General features: G+C 38.9%; 1 protein-coding gene across 1 annotated transcript in view; it reads left to right on the top strand.

Moving 5' to 3' along the window:
- LOC134877470 (carbonic anhydrase-related protein 10-like) overlaps positions 1 to 23,818 on the top strand; it is a 97,991-nt gene that overhangs the window by 896 nt on the left and 73,277 nt on the right. Inside the window, exon 2 of the mRNA XM_063902975.1 lies at positions 4,523 to 4,597. Within this exon, the coding sequence (XP_063759045.1) occupies positions 4,523 to 4,597 (75 nt within the window). The remainder of the gene's footprint in view (positions 1 to 4,522; positions 4,598 to 23,818) is intronic.

Here is a 23,818-nt window from a genome sequence, read left to right on the forward strand (position 1 = left end):
AATTTAAACTGATTATATACGTTACATTTGGATTACCTTAATATAAAATGTAATGCAAATAAAGTAAAAACCCAAATATCATACATATTGAGCATACGTTTGTTGAACAAAGCAGGTGTTCACCTACTGCATTTTAAAAGAAGAATGAAATGAAATTCAGACAGTATCCCTATCAAATGTAACTAATGGACAACAAAATAGTATAATTTATAAAGCTAGCTGTAAATACTTCTCTAATTTAGATGTGGATTCCTTGGACTCCATTATATCGACAGCTGGAAAGCACTGCTGAATGGTAATAGAGTGGTGCAGGAATGAGTATTAAAACCCCCAAAAGAGTTAGCGTTTTACCACTTCCTATCCCGTCTCACAGTAAGTGGTTTTTTTTGGAACCAGTTTTGGTTGAATGCCTGAAATAAGGTTTTTTCTACGATACAAAATACGTTAGTAGATCAAACGTGTGAATGTCCAAATCTTTTAGGTGTTTTAAAAGATGGAAGTTGCTATCAAGTGAGTAAATGAGAATACTACACATCATCACTCCAAACATTAGCCAGCTTTAGCCTATAGTCGGAATGTGGTTTGTTAGCTTTTTACTTCTGAAGATTGAATTTACACTTCAAAAATGATCAGGTGGTGTTAGGGGATTATTCTGCTGAACAAAACATGTAAGTATCATAAACTTGTGTTTTCCCCATTTCTGGTTTTCGCTGATATTCCAAAATCAAATTTAAAATAGCGATGCTAACTTCCGGGTCGGCCTGCAAAAATACATCAGGACGTTGTTGTGTTCTTTTCTCATTTAAACACAAAATGTAGTGAAATTTCCATCCAATAGAGGCATTTTTTTCAACTAGGGGACACAATGCTAAATGGATGATTAGCTTTGTTTTTTGTCATACACATATTATCTGTTACTCCCTAACCGTGCTCAGGACTCAACACTTGAATCTGTAGCATCTTGTGTAGGTGCTTTCCACATACATGTGAAAGAAGAAGCAACCTTCAGCTCACACACAGGGCAATGAATGTCACTGTCAGTATGTCAGAGAGCTCATACACCATGTGTCACTGAGGCAACCATCCTTTGAGTTACACACAGTGGTTCACACAATGGGATGAGTCTAGGCTTCCTGGTCAGCACTGCAGAAGCTTCCAGCCTGGGATTTTGATGAAAACAAAGTCTGATTTACGATTTCTTAAAAATATTTAGAACCAAACCACATAATATGATCTCTTTGGAACTGAGCTACCACATGTCAATAGGCCCTAGGTCAAACTGGTTTATTGTTAGTTCCTATAAGTAATGTGTGCAATTCAACAAGGATTCCCAACCCACAATATATCAGGACACACTGCAGTTATGAAGCTTGAATCCGTACCCAAAGGAAGTGATTACAGCTGAAAGGCAAAACCTCTTTATGTTAATCCTATAATTTGGAAGCTTCTACTTTGAACTCGTCTTATTACAGCCAGTAATAATATAGAGCTGAAAGAAGTGCTAAGACCTTTTACTTAAGTACAGAAGCAGTACTAAATTGCACAGGTAAATACTCTGTTACAAGTGCAAGTCCTGCTTTAAGTAAAAGTATAAGCATCTAAATGTATTAAACCTACCGAAAGTAAATGTACTCTTTGTGCATTATGGCCCGTTTAAGAACCATACTTAATTACTGGATTTTGATCATTGATGCATTATGTGGTTATCCCAGCAGTTAGAGATGGAGCTAATATTATTTACTTGATATACTGCTGCTGGATATCTTGTCCTATAATAAAATATCATGATTTATTAGTTGAAAAAAATGTGCATTAGCTAATAATGGTAAATATTAGTAATGGTAAGTACCTTAAGCTGTCGGATAGATAGTGCTCCACAATATTAAACTGTAGAAGAAGTATAAAAAAAGCATAAAATAGCAATACTCGAGTAAAGTAAAAGTACCTCAAAATTATACATGAGCTGCATGACATCACTGCTAATATAGCTGTACCATCAAAACAGTTCCCTTTTCCTGTCCCATTCAACCAAAGTCTTTGTCTTCTTGCATGAGGACATCTGAGGTCATGTAAGTTGAAGGAAGCAGCCGTAACTTAGTCCATATTCAGTCCAAACGTGAGATACTTGTACTTTGAGTTTCGCTTTTTGCTAATTTCATCTAATACACCAATTGATCCACTGCTTTGACATCTTCTTATGTTATTGTGTGCAACAATTAATTCATTTAAGCCTGTGTATTCAAAGTGGACAACAACCAACAGCGCATGGCAGTCTGGCATGGTTAGGCCTACCGATTTAACAAACAAAATATTGTGTATTCTGAACTGCTTTCGATGAGCTTAAAAAAATATGATTTCTTTGGCAGAAATGAACCTACTAAAACCGCTAAGCTAAACGCAGCTAATGTTTGGCTTGATAACATTCAGTACTCCTCACTTTTACTTTTCAAGCAGCAACTTCTCTCTATGACACATTCAAAACTTTGGACATTTAGAAGTGGGGAGTTTACTGACGTGATTTATGTAGTTCAACACAAAGTGAAAGTTGTGAAAGACCTTATTTCAGGCATTTAACCAAAAAAATCCATTGACTTCTAGACAAGGGAATATAAAATTGCCAAAATGCTAACTCATTTTTAGGTTTGCAACTCATTTCTGCACCACTCTACTGGTGTAAAACTAACTTCAGCGTTAAGTTGTACCTGCTGGATCCCAGCGGCTCTGTTTTAAATGTGCTGCTGCTGCAGGGTTAAATAGAGACGTAGCTCCAGCCTGAGGTCAGAAACACAAAGAACACATGGTGTGAAGTATCCACAGGCTGTTGTGACCACCAGTGCAGACCCACCGCAGAGATTCACAAATCTCCATTTTGACCTACTTCGTAAGCTTGATTACAAGTTTATTCAGTTGTACGAAAAAAGATCAACAGACTGTTTTTTTAAATGGCCAGTGAGGATTAAAAACCTACAGTAGAAATAGTCTATTGCAGGGATTTCATTGTTTCATGTGACCCGTTCCTATCCATAAAGATTTTCATGTTTCAGTGGTATATTTATATCAATACCAATGCTTTCCTAATGCATGATAACAGTGGCAAAAGTTGGTCTTTAGGCCTTTTGACTGACTTTTTATTCAAAGTTTATGGAAAAGCGGTCAATTTCTGTATGTGGATGAAACCTTGGCTCCCATTTTCTCTATAGTTTTCTAAATCTCTCTGTTATCGGCTTCTTTATATTCTTGCAACCTTCCTTACCTTTGGTTTCCCTGCCTGTCTTCCTCAGGAGAATGTGCAAAACATAATTGTGGTCATGTTTTAGCCAGGCTACCTTTGCTCAGCTTTGGTTCCCTTTGTGATAAGAAACTGCACATTAGCATTAGAAGAGTTTTACTGCTATCCCTTTCATGATGCACTAAAGCCTTCACATGATGTGCAGTAGATGTTATACAGTATATGTCATCTGATTTGTTGCCCGTTGAAAGGTCGGCAGCAAACAAGGTAAAATGGAATAATATGAACTTTGAGGACAATTTCATTCGGTGCACAAAGGGTAGCTCTTTCCCCTAGTCAGGCGGTACCTCCCTCTCAATAGAACATTGCTGTATTGAGTAGTGTACAGATTTCAGATTTTGACACACAATACTCAGGAGCAAGTTTAAATATATCTCATTTAGTATAGGTTAATTACGTTTTGGAAGCCAATTTTGTACTTTTTACTCCACTACATTCATTTAACAGATTTATTTACCATTTACTTTAGAAATTCAGATTTTGATTTTGACACAGAATCAGGGTTTTGTCTAAACCGGGTAACAGGGCCCTCTTACTTTCGGCATGCGCCCTCAAACCAAAATGCTGATTTTCCCCGTAAAATGTTCAAGTTCTGCCAAAAACAGGGTCTGTTCCTCACAAATGGTATAATTGCTCCAAAAATATGACAAACCGTGTGGAATAGAGCATCAGACGGCAGACACAGCTTAGTTTTTACAGAGCCCCCGACGACGCGTTGTTGCTTGCGTCCATGGCACCATCTTGTATACGGTTATCATGTTCTCGCCAGAAGTGATATATCTTATATACAAGATCAGCACCACAGTATTACCCTTTACACAATATTTTTCTACAAAAACCCCTGCACTATACTTAGGAGCAAGTTTTAATATATGCCTCTTTGGTATAGATTAAACCATCTGAAATGATATTTAAGTAACTAAAACCATTAACAGGAAATGAATTGGCTGCAATACAGCTGATAGGTTTTTTTGTTGTTGTCAGAACTGAACAAATGAAAAAAATCCACCTTTTGGTCAGATCTAACCAGAGATCTGATCAACTCACATGTGGCTCTATTCCTCTGCCATAGCTCTCGGTTTATCTCCATCTATCATCTGTAACTTTATCATTCTCTTTTTGTCCTCTGCAGTTCAATGGGACTCCACACAGAGTATTTACACTTTGAATGTAAAGAAAAAGAAACACTTCACTCACTAAAGAGCGGCTTCCTCTCTTTTTCTCTCTCTGCAGCTCAGCCTCTTACATCCAAGCTTGATGCGAATTGGTGGGCGTACAAGGACGTCGTGCAGGGCAGCTTTGTTCCAGGTAATAGACCATCTGCAACCTCATCCATTAGTCATATGCATTGCCTATGTGATCATTTTATGGCTTGTTTATTCTGTAGAAAAGCCATCTTTCGCACAGCGGTCCGTCCTGGGAGAGGGATCTTTCCTTAGTTTCTCTCACTGGCATTTCTTCAATTTTAATCCAAATAAATGAGGGTTTATCCTCGCCGCAAGGGTCTGAAAACAGAGGCTGTTGTATGCTGTACAGACTGTTACAACCCTGCAGGCCAATTTGTGATACCGGGGTGTATGTATAATATTTGGTTGATAGATATACAACATGGTTTCATAAGTACTGCACTTAAGTACATATTTGAGGTACCTGTTCCTAACTCGACTACCTTTTTGGAAGACAATTTTATAGTTTTTAGTCTAATAAATCCAGCTTCTAAAATGTGACAATTTGCTGCTTTGTCTTTAAGAAATGGTAAAAATCTTTAGCACACTTTTAAGTACATTTTCCTCACACGGCCTATTTTAGTATCATTCTGGATGCAGTACTTTTAGTTAAAAAAAACATATTTTTACAGTGTAGTATTAGTACTTTTACTCAAGTAAAGAATCTAAATACTTTTTTCCATCACTGCACATCACACAGTTACATTTTGGTAAATGTTAAAAGTGTAACTGACTAGATTTGTATTTAAAATTATAGCTGTTTCAAAGATCATATATTAACTTCAGCTGAAAAACTGAATATTTACATTGATTAACCAGGATTTATTCAGATTTAAAGGCTAGATTCACATCAATAAAAGACTTACAATAACCATTATTATTCTGTTCTATAGCAAAAGCGCTATACCAGTTAATCATTTCAGTCATATAGAAATTATGTTTGCTAATTTATGGCCAATGCTAAAGCTCTGTACCAATGCAGAAAGTGAGTTGGATAGACTTCCATCAGATTGGAGTGAGTGATAGTTAGTTTTCATGATGCAAATCACATGCATAATTTTTTTCAAAAGGCGTGTGATCTGTCAGATTGGGTGTTAGTATGTGGGTTTGGAGATAATGGAGATGAACCTCCATCCACCATTTTACCATCACAAGCATTTACCTCTGCCAAAGTAATGTTGGGCGACTGGAAAAAGTGCTATGTAAATGCAGCCAATTCTTTTCTTTTTTTACCATTTACCGTTTCCGACAACAGAGACTCTCTATACAGTGAGGGACTGAGAAAATGGATTGAAAGTCACTATGAAATCAAATGAGTTTAATTTTCTGTTTTAATTTCATGCTAGAGCAAGTGTCATTCTATTTAAATGGGATGTACCGTTTTAGAATAGGACCAAAATGTTTCTCAATGAAAGCAAGTTTGTATGGATGTCAAGGGTGTGACAGGCTTTCCGGGACATTTGGGAATGGTACTAGGCTTGTCACATCAGTGAGCACAGCCTGACTTTGACTAAAGCTTTTCACTCTTCTACACCAGTTTTGGGGAATTAACTGGGAATACAGTCAGCAAAAAAAAGTAAATTCAGGTCCTAATCGTATTGGGCTTACATCCCTGAGATTCAGCCACGAGTACACTCAGGTGATATACTGAGATAAAAGGGACAACGCTCTGGGTCCCAGTAAAGGGAAAGTGGTGGGAGATGGGTGAAGGAGAAGTGAGGAAGGAACAGAAATCACTATTCCCTCTTATTTCTGCCCCAACAGAGTTACAGAAAGAAGACGAATCACAAATTGCTGTACACACTGCAGGGTTTCCCGCAGAAAATGTGTGTGTGTGTGGGGGGGGGATCAGACTGACGGACGGGCGGACGGACGGATGGGGGGGGGGGAGAGAGAAGGCGCACAGGTGAGGTGGCCTGCTTCGTCACTTCGTTGGTTTTTCCAATTCATGACACGTTTTTTTTAATTATTACTTTTTAAAATGCGTCCTGCAGAGAAGGGAGGCTGGCGTTGTTCACGGTTTGGAATAACAGAAAACAGGACAGAGTAACACGGAAGGAAGACCTTAGATAAGGCGGCAGGCCTAAGCTGTACAGTGCTGCGGGAAACCCTGCACTGACTGACAGATAAAGATGGCTGATAGGAAAGAGCCTGGCAAAGGCTACTGTGGTTTGCCTATCAGCTGTTACTTTGGCAAGGATATGGACTGAAATATAAAACAATCTGCAGTAGGCCTATGCACCGCAGATGCCATGAAACAATAGAGAGTCTTTGGCTCGCGAAATGGCAACATTCATTTGTGTAGTTTATCCAACAGTAACAGTAACTGAGTGGTTGGGTTTAGGTCCACTTGGTTGTTATCTTAACCCCTCTACCATCCCCCAATCCCACCTGAAGTCATTGTACAGAAATTGTTATTGGGGAATACGAGCCCATTTCTGTCTTATCCACTGTGTGGGCGAGGTGGTTCAGGGAAGGGGCTGCTCTGTAACAGAGGCTAACCTGAGTCTGACATACATGAGGTTTGATCATTAAAGTCTTTTCTCTTGTGAAACAGAGAGAATACTGTTTAAAGATTGAGATTATGCATAGCACTCACTATTTTGTCGCTTGCCAGAGTAAAGTTTCTGGTATGGTGTCTTCCTCACTTCCTTGTGGTACGCCAAGCCATTCAGAGGTTGTTACTAACTGGAGGCAAAATGTACTTGATCAGAAAGGCAGTTGAAGTCTAGGTGTTTCTTTCCTTAAAAACAGATTTGGACCATCCACCTGATAGCTCGGTGGTTAGAGCTGGCCCACATTCGGGCAGTATAAGCCTTGGACATGCAAAATGGTTACATTTGTTTGTGTAGTTTATCCATCAGTACCAACTGAGACAGGAGCGCCTTCCGAAGTGGTTGGGTTAAGGTCCACTTGGTTGTTATCTAAACCCCTCTACCATCCCCCAATCTCACCTGAAATCTAACAGGGGAAATATTAGCCCACACTATTCTATCCACTGTGTGGGCGGCATTCCCCGGTGGTTCTTTGAAAAAGCTCCAGGAAGGGGCTGCTCTGTAACAGAGGTGGGTGGCTAACCAGACATACATGAGGTTCGATGCTTAAAGTCTTTTCTTTTGTGAAACAGAGAGAATGCTGTTTAAAGAAATTCAGATTATGCTTGAATCTCACAATTGTGTCACTTGCCAGAGTAAGGTTTCTGGTGCTGTGTCTTCCTCACTTCCTCCTGGTACGCCAGGTAATACATAAGTTGAGCTAAAGCTCGGGACCTGAGATTTTCATTGCCTTAACTACACTGCAGCTACTGTACACATGGTTATAAAATCCTTTTAATCTTGAATTTCATCTGCTCCACTCTATTTGCTGAAGTGTTACTGGGTTGTCACGTCAAAATGCCCGTTGTTTAGATTGGGATGGCGACGCTCTCTTAATGCATCCATGACGCAGCGGTGTTGAGCTACCTCAATGCAGAAGGGAGCGTAATTATATCTAAACTTGGTTGGAAAAACTATAGAGGCACCCTGGGCTGCTTCGGGGCTCTTTATGTTTGGGGACTAAGCCATTCATTCCTTCTATTGAAACTCATATTATGAATTCTTTAAACAATCACAATTGTGTTTGTTGCAAACTGCAAATATGCTGCACATTTAGACATTCTCTGATTGCAAGCTGGCAAGACTGGACTCTGTGTTCCCTTCAAAGTTTGAGCTTCTTGACTTTCTCAGTGAAGCAGACTGAATCAACTTGTCAAAGTGCCATTCTGTTATCCAGAGTTTTCTACAGCACACAAGTTGGCGAGCTAGTAAAGTGTGTGTTCCTTTTGTGAGGGTATCACTCTCTGAGAGGGATGTTGATATAGCACGAAAATAAATCATTTTTAGATTCAGTGATGTCTGGGAGCAAACAAAGGACCTTCAAAAAATAATTTATCCTTTCTTAAGCAAATGTTGGGTCATTTAATTGAGTGCCTTTCTCTCTTGACAATTTTCTTTCCTTCTCAGATTCGATCTGGCTTGGAACCGATTATTTTAACTAGAAGGTTTTCCAGAAGCATCTTTTTATTTGCTCTTTCCTACAACAAAGTACATCGTTATGGTTTCCATATTTTTTTTAGTATCGGTTAGAATAGCGATGGAATCAGTGAAGTCTTGTGAAAGCCTGCTTCATATTGAAGCAACATGATAGAGAAGAAGCAGCAGGACAGTGTTTGTGGTTTCTCTCACATCGCCATTGTATGTGTTTCTGTGCCGGCCTGCCCATGAGAGTGAGGGCTGAGAAGAGGAAAGAAAGGAGGAGGAGGAGGAGGAGGAGGAGGAGGAGGAGGAGGAGGAGGAGGAGGAGGAGAGGAAGAAGCAGTAAAAAAGTGAGAGGTGTGGTGATGAAGGGAGAGGGTAGTGAGAGCTCCTGGGAGCTGCCCTTTCCTCGTGAGCTGATCTTTACTGGAGCTATAGCTGTGTGTGTTTCTTTTGTGTCAGTCCTTCCCTTAGAGTGAGAAGGAGGGGGGATACAGATACAGACACATTATTATAAGGCAAAATATTAAAAAAGACCAAAAACACTGGGAAAATAAAGATGTTATCAATTCCGAAAGGGTGTTTTTGTAATTGTGTGTTTTTTGTTATATTTAAAGTGTATAATTTCATAAGGTTTATGTCTCTTCACAACCAATCTGTTAGAAAAAATCTGACTTCAAATCCTCTATCTACTTACAGCACCCCCAGAAAAGTATTTAAACACCAGTTGTAGTCTATTAATACAAATTAATTCTGAGTCCATAATAATTTACATACAACACACATCTAGGAAACTATAAACAGTGGCTTTAATTATTGAAAATATTTTGAACATAATAGTAATGCCACTCTTACTGGAAACATAATTTTACAAGAAGGTTCTTCTTTTCATTTTGGTTTACAAAAAAACCAACATTAGAATTATAACACAATATGATATAATAACAATTTTGCACATTGGAACGACTGGGGAAATAACAGGCAAGAGGACTTAATTACACATCTCAGATACAGAATCCTGTTAAGAAAAGTTGGAGTGGAGGCAGGTTGCTTGCAGGCTGGATGCTATCATTGAAAGGAGAGTGCTGTAACACAGGAAAACTCCCTAAAGGCTAGCTGGCTTATACTGCTAGCTAATGAGATGTAGGCTTTGACATGTGTTTGTTGCTAGCTGATGTATGCAGGGTAGAGGCCAACTGGCTGGAAGCTTTCACTCTGGAGGTTAGCATACTGGAGGCTAGCATACTGGCTGCTAGCATACTGGAAGCTAGCATACTGGAAGTTAGCTTACTAGAGGCTAGCATAAGCATAAGTTAGCGTGTCGTTAAAGCACATTTTGGCGATGGTAGTACACATTTGATTCAAACTGTGACATCATTGAGCCCAAGTCTTTTGACTTATGTTTGTAAAGACGGGGTTGAGTTCTCAACAGCAGAATAATTATTAAAGAAATTATTAAAAAAGGTTGAGAAAGACTGGGAAAATAAGTGTTATCAATTCAGCTATTCATTTTAAAAAAAATGTAAATCACCTTCAGAGCACAATCACTCAAATAGCCCTGATTCAAATCATTAGGCCTCAACATTTTAAAATGCCATTACTGCCAAATTCAGATTTATTTTATTCACCTAGACACCGTGTGAGTGGGTAGGAAGCGGGGCTAATGAAACACAAATGTGCATGTTCTATGGGCCCAAGTCCCTGGATGACAAGCATTTTTCTTTCTACGGTCAGGCCATTTTGGCTTCATGCGCAGAACAAGACTGAACAAGGTCCTCCAACACTGTAGTTTTCTTTATACATCCATGGCTAGCATACAGTATGCTAGCATACTGGATGCTAGGAGGCCGGGTTGCTTGCTGACTGCTAAGGACCTGGGACCGTTACATGGGCTGGTAACTTGGAACCTTTTGGTTGTGAATCAGTTGTTAGGAGGAAATATGCGGCCCACACAGCAACAAAGTTCCTGAGTTAAGGCTTTAACAACACTTCCTTGCGTGCTACGTTATTGAGACAATGTTTGAGACACAGGTGGGTAAAAATAAGCACCTACAGTTCATCAACCTACAGACATTTAAAACCACTTCCTATACCCTCTGTGTCGTGGCGTTTTAGTCCTTTCCTTTTTGAATTAAAAGGCCACTCTCAGGATGCCGGGATTCGTGATATGGCCTCTCTTTGTTCCCAAAAAACACAAACCGAGATAAAGTTGAATCAGATTTATTTGGTTGATCCGGCATACAAACAAACATAGGCTTTCTTGTTTTAACGTTAAATAAAAGGTGTGTCTCCGTGTCCAAACAATTACAAAAAGAGCACGGTCAAAAAGATTATACTGGCTCCCGTCTGAGGTCCCAAGCTGTGTGTGATTGCCCCGCTATATAAAGGGCTAACAGACATGTGCACTCAGATATATTATTAAATAAGTTATTCAATAATTAATAATATTCTAAACAGAAATGTGGCATACAAACATAAATCTAAATGGTCTGAACCAAGAATGGCTCTAACACTCTGTTTACGGCCCTTTAACCCATAACACGTTCATATTTGAACTTTACATTTTAAGTCGTGTTTGACAGCTGTGATTGGCAGCTGCTTTGAATTGAGTAGAGGTGAAGCCAGATAATTGTACAAGAGGAGATGTTACTTTTACTTATCATAACAGTCACGTCAAACAGTCAAATGAGAGGAAAAACACAGTTTACCATCTCCTGTGTGTTAGTGGAAGAGTAAGCAACTTATGCTAATGTCTCTTTGTGTTATGTGTGTTATTGGTGTATTGTAGAGACTTGGGTGTGTGTGTGTGTGTGTGTGTGTGTGTGTGTGTGTGTCTGTGTGTGTGTGTGTGTGTGTGTGTGTGTGTGTGTGTGTGTGTGTGTGTGTGTGTGTGTGTGTGTGTGTGTGTGTGTGTGTGTGTAAGTGGTTATTTCAGTGTCTGTGTGTTTTGAGTATATGTTTTAACAGTTCTGGGTTGTTATTTTGGAGTACTGCAGAGTAAGTAAGTAGGACACCAAGTTAGTGATCAGAGGAGCCTGTGCCTTGCTCTCTTGATCACACACACACACACACACACACACACACACACACACACACACACACACACACACACACACACACACACACACACACACACACACACACACACACGCACACATGCACACATCTATCCATATACTGTATTTTTCTCTCTCTGTCTTTGTCGTGCAGTTTCCCTATTTCTGCCTATTCCTTTCTCACTGTTTCTTTTTAATATCCCTTGCACACACACAGTCACCCACTGACACACACACCCTTGCAGAGCTTGCAGGGCCACAGGAGAGAGGGGAAAGAGGAGAAAAGGGGAAGAAATGGAGAGCGAGATTGGGCGGAGGAGGAAACTACATTCCTCCCACGCAGTAGAGGAGATATGAGGAAATTTATATTCGACTACAGGAGCTATAGAGTGACAATAAGACGGACTACCGTAGAGGGAAATACATATGAGGGAGTGTGAGATAAGGGAGAGGGATCAGCAGCTTTAGAGAGAAAAAGGGAGGAAAATGAAGTTATGATACTCAATCTCAATGATCCCCTGATATCATTACACATCCACATTCTCCACGGCAAATACATTTCTTGCAATTACTCACCGCGGTAACGATATTACAGCTAATGCTGCCGGTGATTATTGCATCGCCACTATTTGTTCTTATTAAGCTAGGTCGCCGTCAGCTTGTGATAGATGGGCACGTGTTTTGTCATTGTATAAATCCCAATGAATCCATTAGCCACTAATGTAGCAAACCTGAGATGAGGTGTAGGAAGAGAAGGCGGCAGTTTTATAAAGGGGCATTTTGAGAAACATCGATGGCGTTTAGCTACAGGATTGGAGAGTGACAGAGCATGTAAAAGAGGTGAAAGGAGGTAATCAGTCTAGAACAAATCGGGATAACTACCTGATTTAGAATTTTTTTAAATACATTATAAGAATCAATATGCTGTACAACCATGCAAATGCACTACATTTAAAAACTTGACGGCACAAGACTCACACAATGGCCTCTGACCTTAGAGTAAAACATGGTTTTACTAGGAGGATTTTCACATCACAGTAATGTTATGCCTTCTACCTGTAGAAATGTGCATGGGCCAAACAAAACAAAGTAGTCACTTAAATGTACTTTGCTGGAGAGAAACACTTAAAAAAATACAAGGTTATTAAGCACTAAAGCATTCCCACTCTAATGTCTGCCTTCTAGTTTTAGGCGCAACCTGGCAGCCAAAAACCCATCCATGAATAACTTTTTGAAGTAATTCCCAAACCTGTTAAGCTGCAGCTGTAAACTACAGCTCTAAATTAACAGGTTGGTATTAACATTAAAACCTGTATTCATTTTGTACACTCAAAGGTAACGGTTTACATGTATTTATTTAATTGCGATTTGACAAGTCAAGTGGTAGTTTATATATTCCCATTAAAGGACACATGCGCTTATGTGTAATTGCTAAATCATTAACAACCTGATCATGTAATATTAATGTTACGAACACGCCGTAGTTGAATACTTGATTAATAATAAAAAGTATTAGTTTACGTTCACAAAACACAATTGAATACTTTTTGAAGTTAATTTTTTTATATTTGTAGAGCCTTCACTTTGGATTCATGATGGCTAAACCTTTCCCTGTAAAAAAAGAAAGAAAAAAAGAACCATAAAACAAGAGAAGTAAAAAGAAGTATAATCAGAACAAGACAGACAGGAAGTACAAAATAGGAACACTGACAGTCTGACGGATGACTTTCACACCAACCAACAACAAAACAACCCAAGCCATTCTTTGAATTGTTAACTAAAAATAAATTAAGGTGCTGCAGCTAGAGAAACACATGTAGGTAATATACTGTTTGTTCTATTTCCATTTACTACCTTTCTTCTAGGTTTTCACTTCAGTGAACAGAAATGACAAAATGAGATCAGGACAGACCCCAACACAGACATCTGGGGTTTACCGTGACTGCCAGTTGTGTGCCTGAGGATGTGTTAGTCCTTACAGGCAGAAAAGAGTTGAAATATCTGACACATGTGGGACTGATTATAGTCCCAGAGTCATGAGATTAGAGGACGAGGGATGGTCCGGCGTCTCATCACTCCTCTTTAAGATGACCCTTCAGGTGCTGTCTCAGAGAGTCTCCCACTGCTAATTTCATATGCTGAGGGAACATGTAGCCAGACAGCCAGCCACCGGGGGGGCACCCACAGGAGAACAGCATTTCAATATCGCTCTGATACTCCAGTTTAAATCAAAGAACCCTAAAGTCTGCGTGGATCCGGGACATTTCCCCTCACTTTCTGAAGTACAATCATCCTTTACCCCTTCATCCATCTGGAAATGTATCAATCCATCCATCCTTTAAGATTTTTACCCCATCCATCCATCCATCCATCCATCCACCCATCCACCCATCCATCATCCATCCATCCATCCATCCATCCATCCTTCCATCCTTCCATCCTTCCATCCATCCATCCATCCACCCATCCACCCATCCACCCATCCACCCATCCATCCATCCATCCATCCATCCATCCATCCATCCATCCATCCTTCCATCCATCCTTCCATCCTTCCACAACACGATTCATGTTTTAAATGGCCTGTCTGCATGATGAAACAGAGACTGTATCTATTGCAGTGAATCTAAAATGAAGTGGAGTTGCATTCTGTTGTGATGTATGGCAGTGTAGCCCTGGCTCCTGTATCTCTGAGCTGTGTTTCTCCTCTGCAGCCCACCGGCTTCTGTTACATCGCACACCTGCTTATTGAAGCTGCTTCATGCTGCAGTTTGAAGTCTGTGACACATATCTGTACCAACAACAAACGGGATATCTTCTTGTAGAGGTTAAAGACAATATGTTTCATTAAAATAGAAGTTCATTAATCCCTAGTCTTAGACAACTGTTGTTTTATAGAAACCACCGTTTGTGTCATATATTTTCATTACTGCACTGGGTAGGAATGTCAAAATAGACTAATAGAATAAAGCTTTTCCCAGTTCTCACTCCCAGTAAATGTGCTGTTGTGCTGTCTGTTGATCGTTTTGGATACACTTAGGTCCTTTCTCACTACCTGTAGATCTAGTGTGTAACGAACTATAATGATGGAGGGATTACATCAACCACGTTGAGGAGTGCATACAGAGGTAACTCTTTACTATAGAGTGGTGCAGTGAGGATGCATTTTGTAGGCTGACCCAGAAGTTTTGCAAGGAGTCCCCGGAATTTTCTGAAATATTGGATCTCGGTATATTTCAGAAAATAAGTTTTGTGGCCAGCACACATTTATGAAACTTACCTATTTCTTTCAGCTGGACAATCTCCTCATATTAACGCCACTTTGTGATTTTTGGATCGGTAAATTAAATTGGCAGAGATGAAAAGCCAACGTAATGCTATAGCGACAAATGATGCAATGACGCAGCTCCACTTGAGCTCCACTCGGCCTCTAAGTGGTGGAAACTCAAGGGGTGCTGTAGAACCAGAAAATCGCCAGAAAAGCAAAAGATCGGATCTTGAACCGGATCCGGTTTGGTGGAAAAGGGGCATATGAGGCAGGGGGTTGGAGCTAATTTAGCCAAGTGTGTTTGGTTGTTTTTATTCTAACAGTTGTTTTAGTGTACATCAATTTTCTTGTGTGTACCTTCAAAATGATGTATGAAAAGTGGGAAGTGTGGAAATGGCAACACGTTTGAGATATGAGGATTTTAAAGGTCCTATCCACTCTACTCTGTTAAAATCTCCAAGTTTTAATACAATTTGAAAGATTCTCATAGTGTAAGAAAGATCTAACACTAGCTACCGACTCTTGCTTTAATTCATTGATGAATTAATTGATGACTATTTAATTTAAGTCATATCCTTTCGTTATTGCCTAATCCCTTAATCTTGTATTGTTTTTTCTTTGCTTCCTTCCTTCTACGCCCACCTCCTTTTATACTTTCCCTTCCTTTTTAGTGTCATTGCTATGTGTTTCTGGATGAAATCCCATTCTAATGAACATTAGATTGATTTCATTCCGTAGTTGTAAGTTGTGCTGTACTCAAACCTGGCCTTAATATGTTTTTTTTATATTTTGTGTCATCTAACGTTACATCACTAGGACATTTCTTTATTGTTTTTATTGCCTTCCATTTCAGTTTTGACAGACTTTTGGATGATATATTGTTGCAGACTGTAAGGCACTATAAAAAAAACGATATTGCAAACATTGAGCGATTATGCTGGATGGTTTTTACATTTACCCTGCAAGTCTCACTTTGTCTTTCTTTGACTAAATATGACCTTTGTCATATTTATGGTAGTTCTCACAGCCTTAATAAAAGTCAAAGAGAGACATACAGAGAGGGAAAGTATGCTGTGGGAAAAATGGAAGAGTGACAAGAATACACAACGGTGGGGTTAAAGAGAAATGACCCAGCCTACACACACTCATACAGACAGATAAAGATGTAGTGTGAGAGAGAAACTCAGCAGCAGATGGCTGTAAATCCCTCGTGATGAAGAAAGGTCAAAACCCTGGTTTTGTGTGCTGATCCCAGACAGGTTAAATGTTCATAGGTCCTACTCTTTATAGGACACATTTTATAGTAAGAAAAGAAATGCAGGACCCAGTATTGCCTTAATATGCCTTGGACAGCAGGTTAGGTGGACTTGAGCCATTAACAGTGGTGCAGAGATTTGAAGACCAACCCAGAAGTAAAAGGCTCCCTTGACAACAAATTGGATTTTTCCATTGGATTTTTGGTTATTGTAGAAAATAAGATCTGTGTCAAACAAATGGTTGTGATTACCCAGTAATGTTCCAATTATATGCTAATGGTTGATTGCTATTTTAAATACACTCATAAATCATTAGCAATCAAAACATTTCTTAAAGCAGATATCCACAAACAGTCACTGGGAGTTAGAGCATGTGTAGATTAACTTTGCATATCCAATGTATCTTTATGATTTGTTGCAATATTCCTCAAGCCTGACACTGGCACAATCTCACTGTATTTGTCAGGTTTTACACATGCTTTTCTCAATGGTTCAATTGCAGTAGTCAGCCTGCTGTGATAAATCTGGTGCAGCAGACACTTTTTTAAAAAATTTTTACTGAAAAATGAATCTATTTGGCAAAACACAGACAAAACCTAGCATCAATTACTGTGACAGCTGATATATTGTTGGTCATTTTGGAGCAAGAAACATTGGGTTAGAAAAAAAACCCTCATTGTTATGCAATCAATTGATAGACTTTATATTACATTTTACCTTTAAGTCCTTTTGATAAAGAAGCACTATTTAAATTGTTTTTCTCATAAATACCTCCATTAGACTTGTTGAAGCTAGAATATACACTGCCCGGCCAAAAAAAAGGTCACAAGCCTGTGGGGGCAGTGCTATGATCTGGGGTTGCTGCAGTTGGTCTGGTCTAGGTTCAGCAATGTGCCCAAAGAATGAGGTCAGCTGACTACCTGAATATACTGAAGGACCAGGTTATTCCATCAATGGAGTTTTTCTGCCCTGATGGCACGGGCATGTTCCAAGATGACAATGCCAGGATCCATCGGGCTCAAACTGTGAAAGAGTGGTTCAGGGAGCATGAGACATCATTTCACACATGGATTGGCCCCCACAGAGTCCAGACCTGAACCCGATTGAGAATCTTTGGGATGTGCTGGAGAAGACTTTGCACAGTGGTCCGAATCTCCGTCATCAATACAAGATCTTGGCGAAAAACTTAATGCAAGACAGAAATAAATGTTGTGACATTGCAGAAGCTTGTGGAAACGATGCCACAGCGAATGCGTGCCGTAATTAAAGCTAAAGGTGGTCCAAACAATATTAGAGTGCGTGAAATTTTTTTTGGCCGGGCAGTGTATTTTGACCAAGACCAATAAATGTTTCAAATTAGCAATACAACATAAAGAAAATGAATCACCAAAGCTTTCAGTACAGTAAACCTGCACTGTCATAGGTGTTTTTGTTGTCAACTGTTCTTAAACTCTAAAGGTGGTAACAGTTCATGGCAATAAGTCAAGGGCTTATCAAGTGGGTAAGGGAAAGTGACTAAAAGCCAACATAGATCAAATAATTATTGTGTGGGCTGTTCAAAACACTCTCCAAAAGCAGACATTGCTCTACATCTTTTCATTACACAAAAACATCTGCCAATAAACTGATGAGTCATTCAATCTTTTTTTCTTGATCATTCAAGGAATAATGCAGTGTATTCAAACTTCCTCATTTGGAAATGACTTCTGATATCTGAAAAGGTGGTGACATTTCCAATAGTAAATAGAACAACAGCTAGCTTGTTTGTTGTTTGGGGAATAGACTCATTCGCTGTCATTTCAAGACAATAGCACTCTTTGTCTTCACGATAATACAATGCTCCAGCTATCAATGAGTTATCCTCATTTGAAACTGTGCAAGGGTCTTCTTTCTATTGTTTCCAATTGTGTGAGAGTGTCTGTGGTCACATTTGAGCTCAGACCTGTTACATCATTGTAGAAATTGGAGATGAAGCTTGTTTTTGATCAAGTCTTTCCAAGAAAAACACTCAAAACAAAAACTGAAAAGCCTGATTGTTAGCGTTGATCGCTCCCCCCTTCTAACGTTAAGGCAGTCAGACCTAGCCTTTTTGTGATGATGCCCTGCAAGCACCTTCCTGCCAATAAGTTGGTACTTTTTTGGTCCGAGCTATCATAGCTGTTTCCCCTAGTATTTGTTATGCTATGCTAGCCAGCTGCCTGCTCAAGCTTCATAACAACTGTAAATACTTGATGTTGGTATCTTTTCATCCAACTCGCTTAAAGAAAGTAATTTTTTCCTTGGTTGCTGCAAAAGCAGTCCACCTATCATAACCCACCAATACGCTTTGAAGGTAAATATTCCCGCAAGTTTAGGCATTAGGCTTTCGACAGTCATTAAAGGACATCCAAGTAAACGTAGCTACTTAATTAATAAATGAAATTGACTTTTCATGAAGTTTGAGTAAGTTTGAGCCCAGATTTTTTTTAAAATATAGATGTTGTGTTAAGTTACACCAACTTTACAAGATGCTATATTAAGAACAATGTGAAGGCACACCTCGCTCACCTTGTGTTACTGTTTGAAAAGAAAAACTGTCTTTATGGCGAAATGGAATGAATAAGTGAGCCTTTAAAGTTGGATTACATGAATGTCTTTGGTAAAAAGTTCTACATAGTGATGAAGAAACTTTTCCTAATAGCCAGGGTGATGCAACTGGGTGATTGACAGAAGAATACTCCTGATCTTTTGGAGTTGTTGCATCAGTTCCCCCTTCACGCTGATCTTTAAGTTGTGGCTTGGGACCACCACTTGGGATGCTTAATTAGCTCAAGAAATGTTATTTAAACTGAACTCACCCACGCTGATGTCGCCAGTTATGGCTAATCCTTCCTCAATCTTTTTATTTGTGTGTTTTGAGGGGGTGTTTCTGCTTAATTGGATAGAAGAGATTTAAGGATGAAAGAAAATGGAAGGATAGAAATGTAACCCAGTTGGTCTTGATCCTGTGACACTTAAACTAAACTGCACATTTGATGAGAGCTAAGAGGTTTACTTTGACCGAGCTTTAGATTTATAGACGTAAAAAAGACGTTCTATGTTGATGGTTTGTTTGATAGTGTGAGTTGGCTGTAGTTGAGTATATTCAACGTGTCCCATGTGAACATTTAGTATGTGTTTAACTTACTAAAGGCTATGAATTTTTTTAGATGCTATAGGCATGTCTCTAGGGATGGCAATGTTGGGTGGGCCTTTAGTCTGAAATGAAATATCTTAGCAAGTACTGAATTGATTGCTGTGACATTTTAGAAGGGCATTTATGTAAACCTTCTACTTTGATTTCTGATCAATCAGTGTTGGGCAAGGTACTTTCAAAATGTAATACAGTACATATTACTTATTACTGTCTTTTTAAAGTACTAAGTTACATTACATTATTACTGTCTCTGAACTGTAATGCGTTTCCACACAGGACAGAGGCTGCATACCTTCAACACTCTGCCACGAGTCTCTGAACTTCTCGGGGTTCAAGCAGCAGACCCAGAGAAAGTTACCATCTGTTGCTTTGTCCTGCGTGCACTCCTGTCTTTCTCTTTTCTTTTCTCCGAGCCCGCAGCTCTGCATTGTGAGCCTGCATTGGAATCAGCTCTGCATTGTGAATCTGCAGCTCTGCATTGTGAATCTGCAGCTCTGCATTGTGAGCCTGCAGCTCTGCATTGTGAGCCCGTAGCTCTGCATTGTGAAACAGGCTTACTGAGTTACTATTCTACCTGCACAATTATTTCTCTGGTGTCGGAATGTCTCGCGATGTTTGTGAATTCTTTGAAACAAAGCACCACATCATGTCGGGTTAAAATGTGTTGTAACTGCGTTACTGAGGATTCTAACGGGTATTATATTACCCGAATTTCATAAGTAATGCGTTACATTACTGCGTTACAGCAAAAAGTAATACATTACTGTAACTCTGCTACTTTTATAATGCGTTACACCCAACTCTGTGATCAATACCTACAAAATGAATGAAATTCCAATCAACTTCATATAAACGTTCTGTAGCAAATGCTAACATGAAAAAATGAAATATTGAGTGTAAGCAATATTCCTGCTAAAGGTGTTAAAACATGCTAACATTGTCATAGTGAGCATAGTTAGCCTTTGCTCAAAGCACTGGCTTTGGTTTGTTATAAGTTGAAAGTTTGAATAGTATTGACCAATCAGTTTTTGAGCAGGCTCTGGACAAATTCTGTGGAGTGGCCAAATTGCAATCTTGGACCCATCAGCTATCATCTGACATCTACGTCCAACACGTTGTCGAGTGTCAAGTTGCTAACCTCACACAGGTCATTTTTTAAGCTAGTTCAAAGTTTTATTAACTACTACAGCTAAACTGTAACTTTCACACATTCCTTACGCTTGACAGTCTGCCGCTCCGAGGGCGTGCTGCTTTGAATATCCAAACACTACTTTCAAACTGCGCCCTGGGTGTACGAACGGTACAGTTTGCACTCAGTCCCCCAGAGTGAGTATTTACGAAATGCACCCTTCATCATTATCAGATTGATAGACAATGGGTTTAAGTTACTTTAAGGAAAAAAACATTTGTAATGTATCCAAATTAATAAAAGATTAGTTGGCAGTGGTCTTGACCTTGATGTTGATGTTAACTACACATGTACATTGTTGTGACTGCTTCTGTCATGGTTGCAATGCTATCAGAGTCACACACTCTGTATAAAGGCAGACAGACAGGCATATGAACACCTCGAAAAGTACTCAAAATGGCTTTGGTGGTACTTTTTCATGATTCAATTCCTCCTGCAGTGATCAGCTATATCACAGGAAGCTACACTGCCTGGCCAAAAAAAAGTTCACACACTCTAATATTCGTTGGACCGCCTTTAGCTTTGATTATGGAACGCATTCGCTGTGGCATCGTTTCCACAAGCTTCTGCAATGTCACATCATTTATTTCTGTCTTTCATTAGTTTTTCGCCAAGATCTTGTGTTGATGACGGGAGATTCGGACCACTGTGCAAAGTCTTCTCCAGCACATCCCAAAGATTCTCAATCAGGTTCAGGTCTGGACTCTCTGGGGGCCAATCCATGTGTGAAATGATGTCTCATGCTCCCTGAACCACTCTTTCACAGTTTGAGCCCGATGGATCCTGGCATTGTCATCTTGGAACATGCCCGTGCCATCAGGGTAGAAAAACTCCATTGATGGAATAACCTGGTCCTTCAGTATATTCAGGTAGTCAGCTGACCTCATTCTTTGGGCACATTGCTGAACCTAGACCAGACCAACTGCAGCAACCCCAGATCATAGCACTGCCCCCCACAGGCTTGTGACCTTTTTTTGGCCGGGCAGTGCATTTTTGTAATTTCTTTAGATGCCCAGTGCAGAATTTAAGAGTTGCAGGAGAGCTGTATTACGGTCAGCTGCTCTTGGTAAAAGAGGCTGTATGGTAATACCTGCATGGACATTTCAGGATATGCCATAGGCCACTGAAATGATGTTTTTTATTGTGCTGTATTTGACATTCACTCATTCATTGGGTAAGCTCTGTAACAACACAAAAGTTCTTATGTACAGCACTCAATATATGCGACTGAGGCTGCAAGGATGTGCGGTGGACTTTCAATCGGAAGATCGTGGGTTGGATCCTAGCCTTTACCGCCAACATGTCAATATATCCTTGGGAAAGATATTTAACCACAGGTTGCTCCTGATATAATGGCCAATGGTGTATGAATGTGTGTGAATGATAGCTTACTTTAGCAAATGGCACATTGCTCTGTATTGATGGGTGAATGATGACTTGTAGAATGTATAGGGGAAGCATAGAGACTGGATAAAGCAATTTACAAGTACAGTCCTTTCAACATTTACCACAAAAATAACCAAGATATTCTTTTGTTCTGATACTTTAATAAAGCTAAAATACAGAATATACAATCTGTCATGTAGCCATGACCCCTGACTCATCCCATTGATTGCCATCTATGCAAGCGTCTTGTTCTCTTTATTCTTCACTATTGTAGGATTAGTTTATGACCCGTATCATAGTGTTACCCACCATTGAAAGCAGTCTCCTTTTAAAGGGCCTTCTTATATAATTCAGTTTAACAGGTTTCTCAGCAATACTTACAGGCAGACACACTCTTCTCTCAGCCCCTTTATATCTTCTTAAGAATACGAGATTACGGCATGACACGCAGCACCCTTACCAGCATGATTCTTCCAAGACAATGTTATTTTTAAACGTCTATCTCTGAAAGTCATGTCAGATGTGTAATAGGCTTTGAAATGAGATGCGTGGGGGTAGGCTTGGTGGTGGTGAGGATCAGGCATCAAAGAAGCGATGACAAAAGTACTGAGATCAAAAAATACTTTTATGTTGAAGAGCTTTGTCCCTATTTTAGCCAACAATAATTTTAAAAATGGTATTTGCAGTTTGCTTCTTTATTGTTGACCATATGGTACTGTATGTCTTTAATAGCAGTGTAGATGCAGGGTTATTTTATATCGAAAATCAAATTATTTTTCATACCGGTGTTGGTTTAATTATTTTAAGGATGCGTGCAGTGATGAGTATGAAGTAAAGTAACATTTCCACTAAACACATTTTTTGTGGAAAGATGAGCTAGTGAAAGATAAATACAAATACATTATTGTTATTTAATCCAATTTAACCCAGATTGGAGTCGAAGTTTTTACTCTATTTAAGTTAGTAAACTGCAACTACTTGACTCAATAGTTTATTTTACTCATCTGAGGAAATCGTATTACAGTTGCAGGTTCTGCACTCCATAAGTAGTGGAACTAGATAATAATAATAATTTAATTATAAGCTTTATTTGTAGAGCACTTTCCATGCATCAGGTGCAGTTCAAAGTGCTTTAACAAGGCACACATCACAATTCAAAACAGAACAAAACAAATAACATGATATAACAGTTAAACACTTTAAGAGACACAGCCGTAAAAGGTATAATAATAAAATATAAAACACAATGATATGGTGATCCCTCTCGGTAAAATAAAGGAAGAGAAAATCAATAAATAGGATGAAAATAAAACACAAATAAGACAATAATAACTACAAATAAATAATTAGTAAGAATAATAAAGGTCAGATGCTTAAAACACCAACTTAAAAAGGGAATGTTGCTAATAATATGGTAAAATAAATAAAACAAGTCAAATCCTATGAAACGTATAGTATACTAATACATTTTAAAATGACCAAATATTTAAAGAAACAAAAGACAAATTTGTAGGAAGAATAATAATGAGAAATAGTGAATAATTCAAGTCCAGTCATTAAGACTACAGCCTATTTTCTGTGTTTGTTCATCATTTTAGAACAAATAAGATAAGTTTAATAATGACCTGCAATATTTTTCTACAATAATGGGCTTTGTTTAAAAAGGAATGGAATAATTCACATTTAGATGAATATGTATATATATTTTTTCTTTCTACTTCTAGATATAGAAGATTCATAATATTCAAATAATATACGATTAAAATAGTGCTTTAATTAATTTAGATTTATTTAACACTTCAACTTTGAACATTTAAAAAAAAAAATCTGAGTTCCCAACATGGTGTACGCCCAAAGTCAAAAGCAGTAGACTGAACTCAATGTTCTGTTGGTATCCAGAACATTTCTATTATCTTTGTATTCATACCCTTTATATAAAAAACATTGCTGGAAGATATCG

The sequence above is a fragment of the Eleginops maclovinus genome, chromosome 16 (genome assembly GCF_036324505.1).
Source record: "Eleginops maclovinus isolate JMC-PN-2008 ecotype Puerto Natales chromosome 16, JC_Emac_rtc_rv5, whole genome shotgun sequence".
In the NCBI taxonomy this organism is placed as follows: Eukaryota; Metazoa; Chordata; class Actinopteri; order Perciformes; family Eleginopidae; genus Eleginops; species Eleginops maclovinus.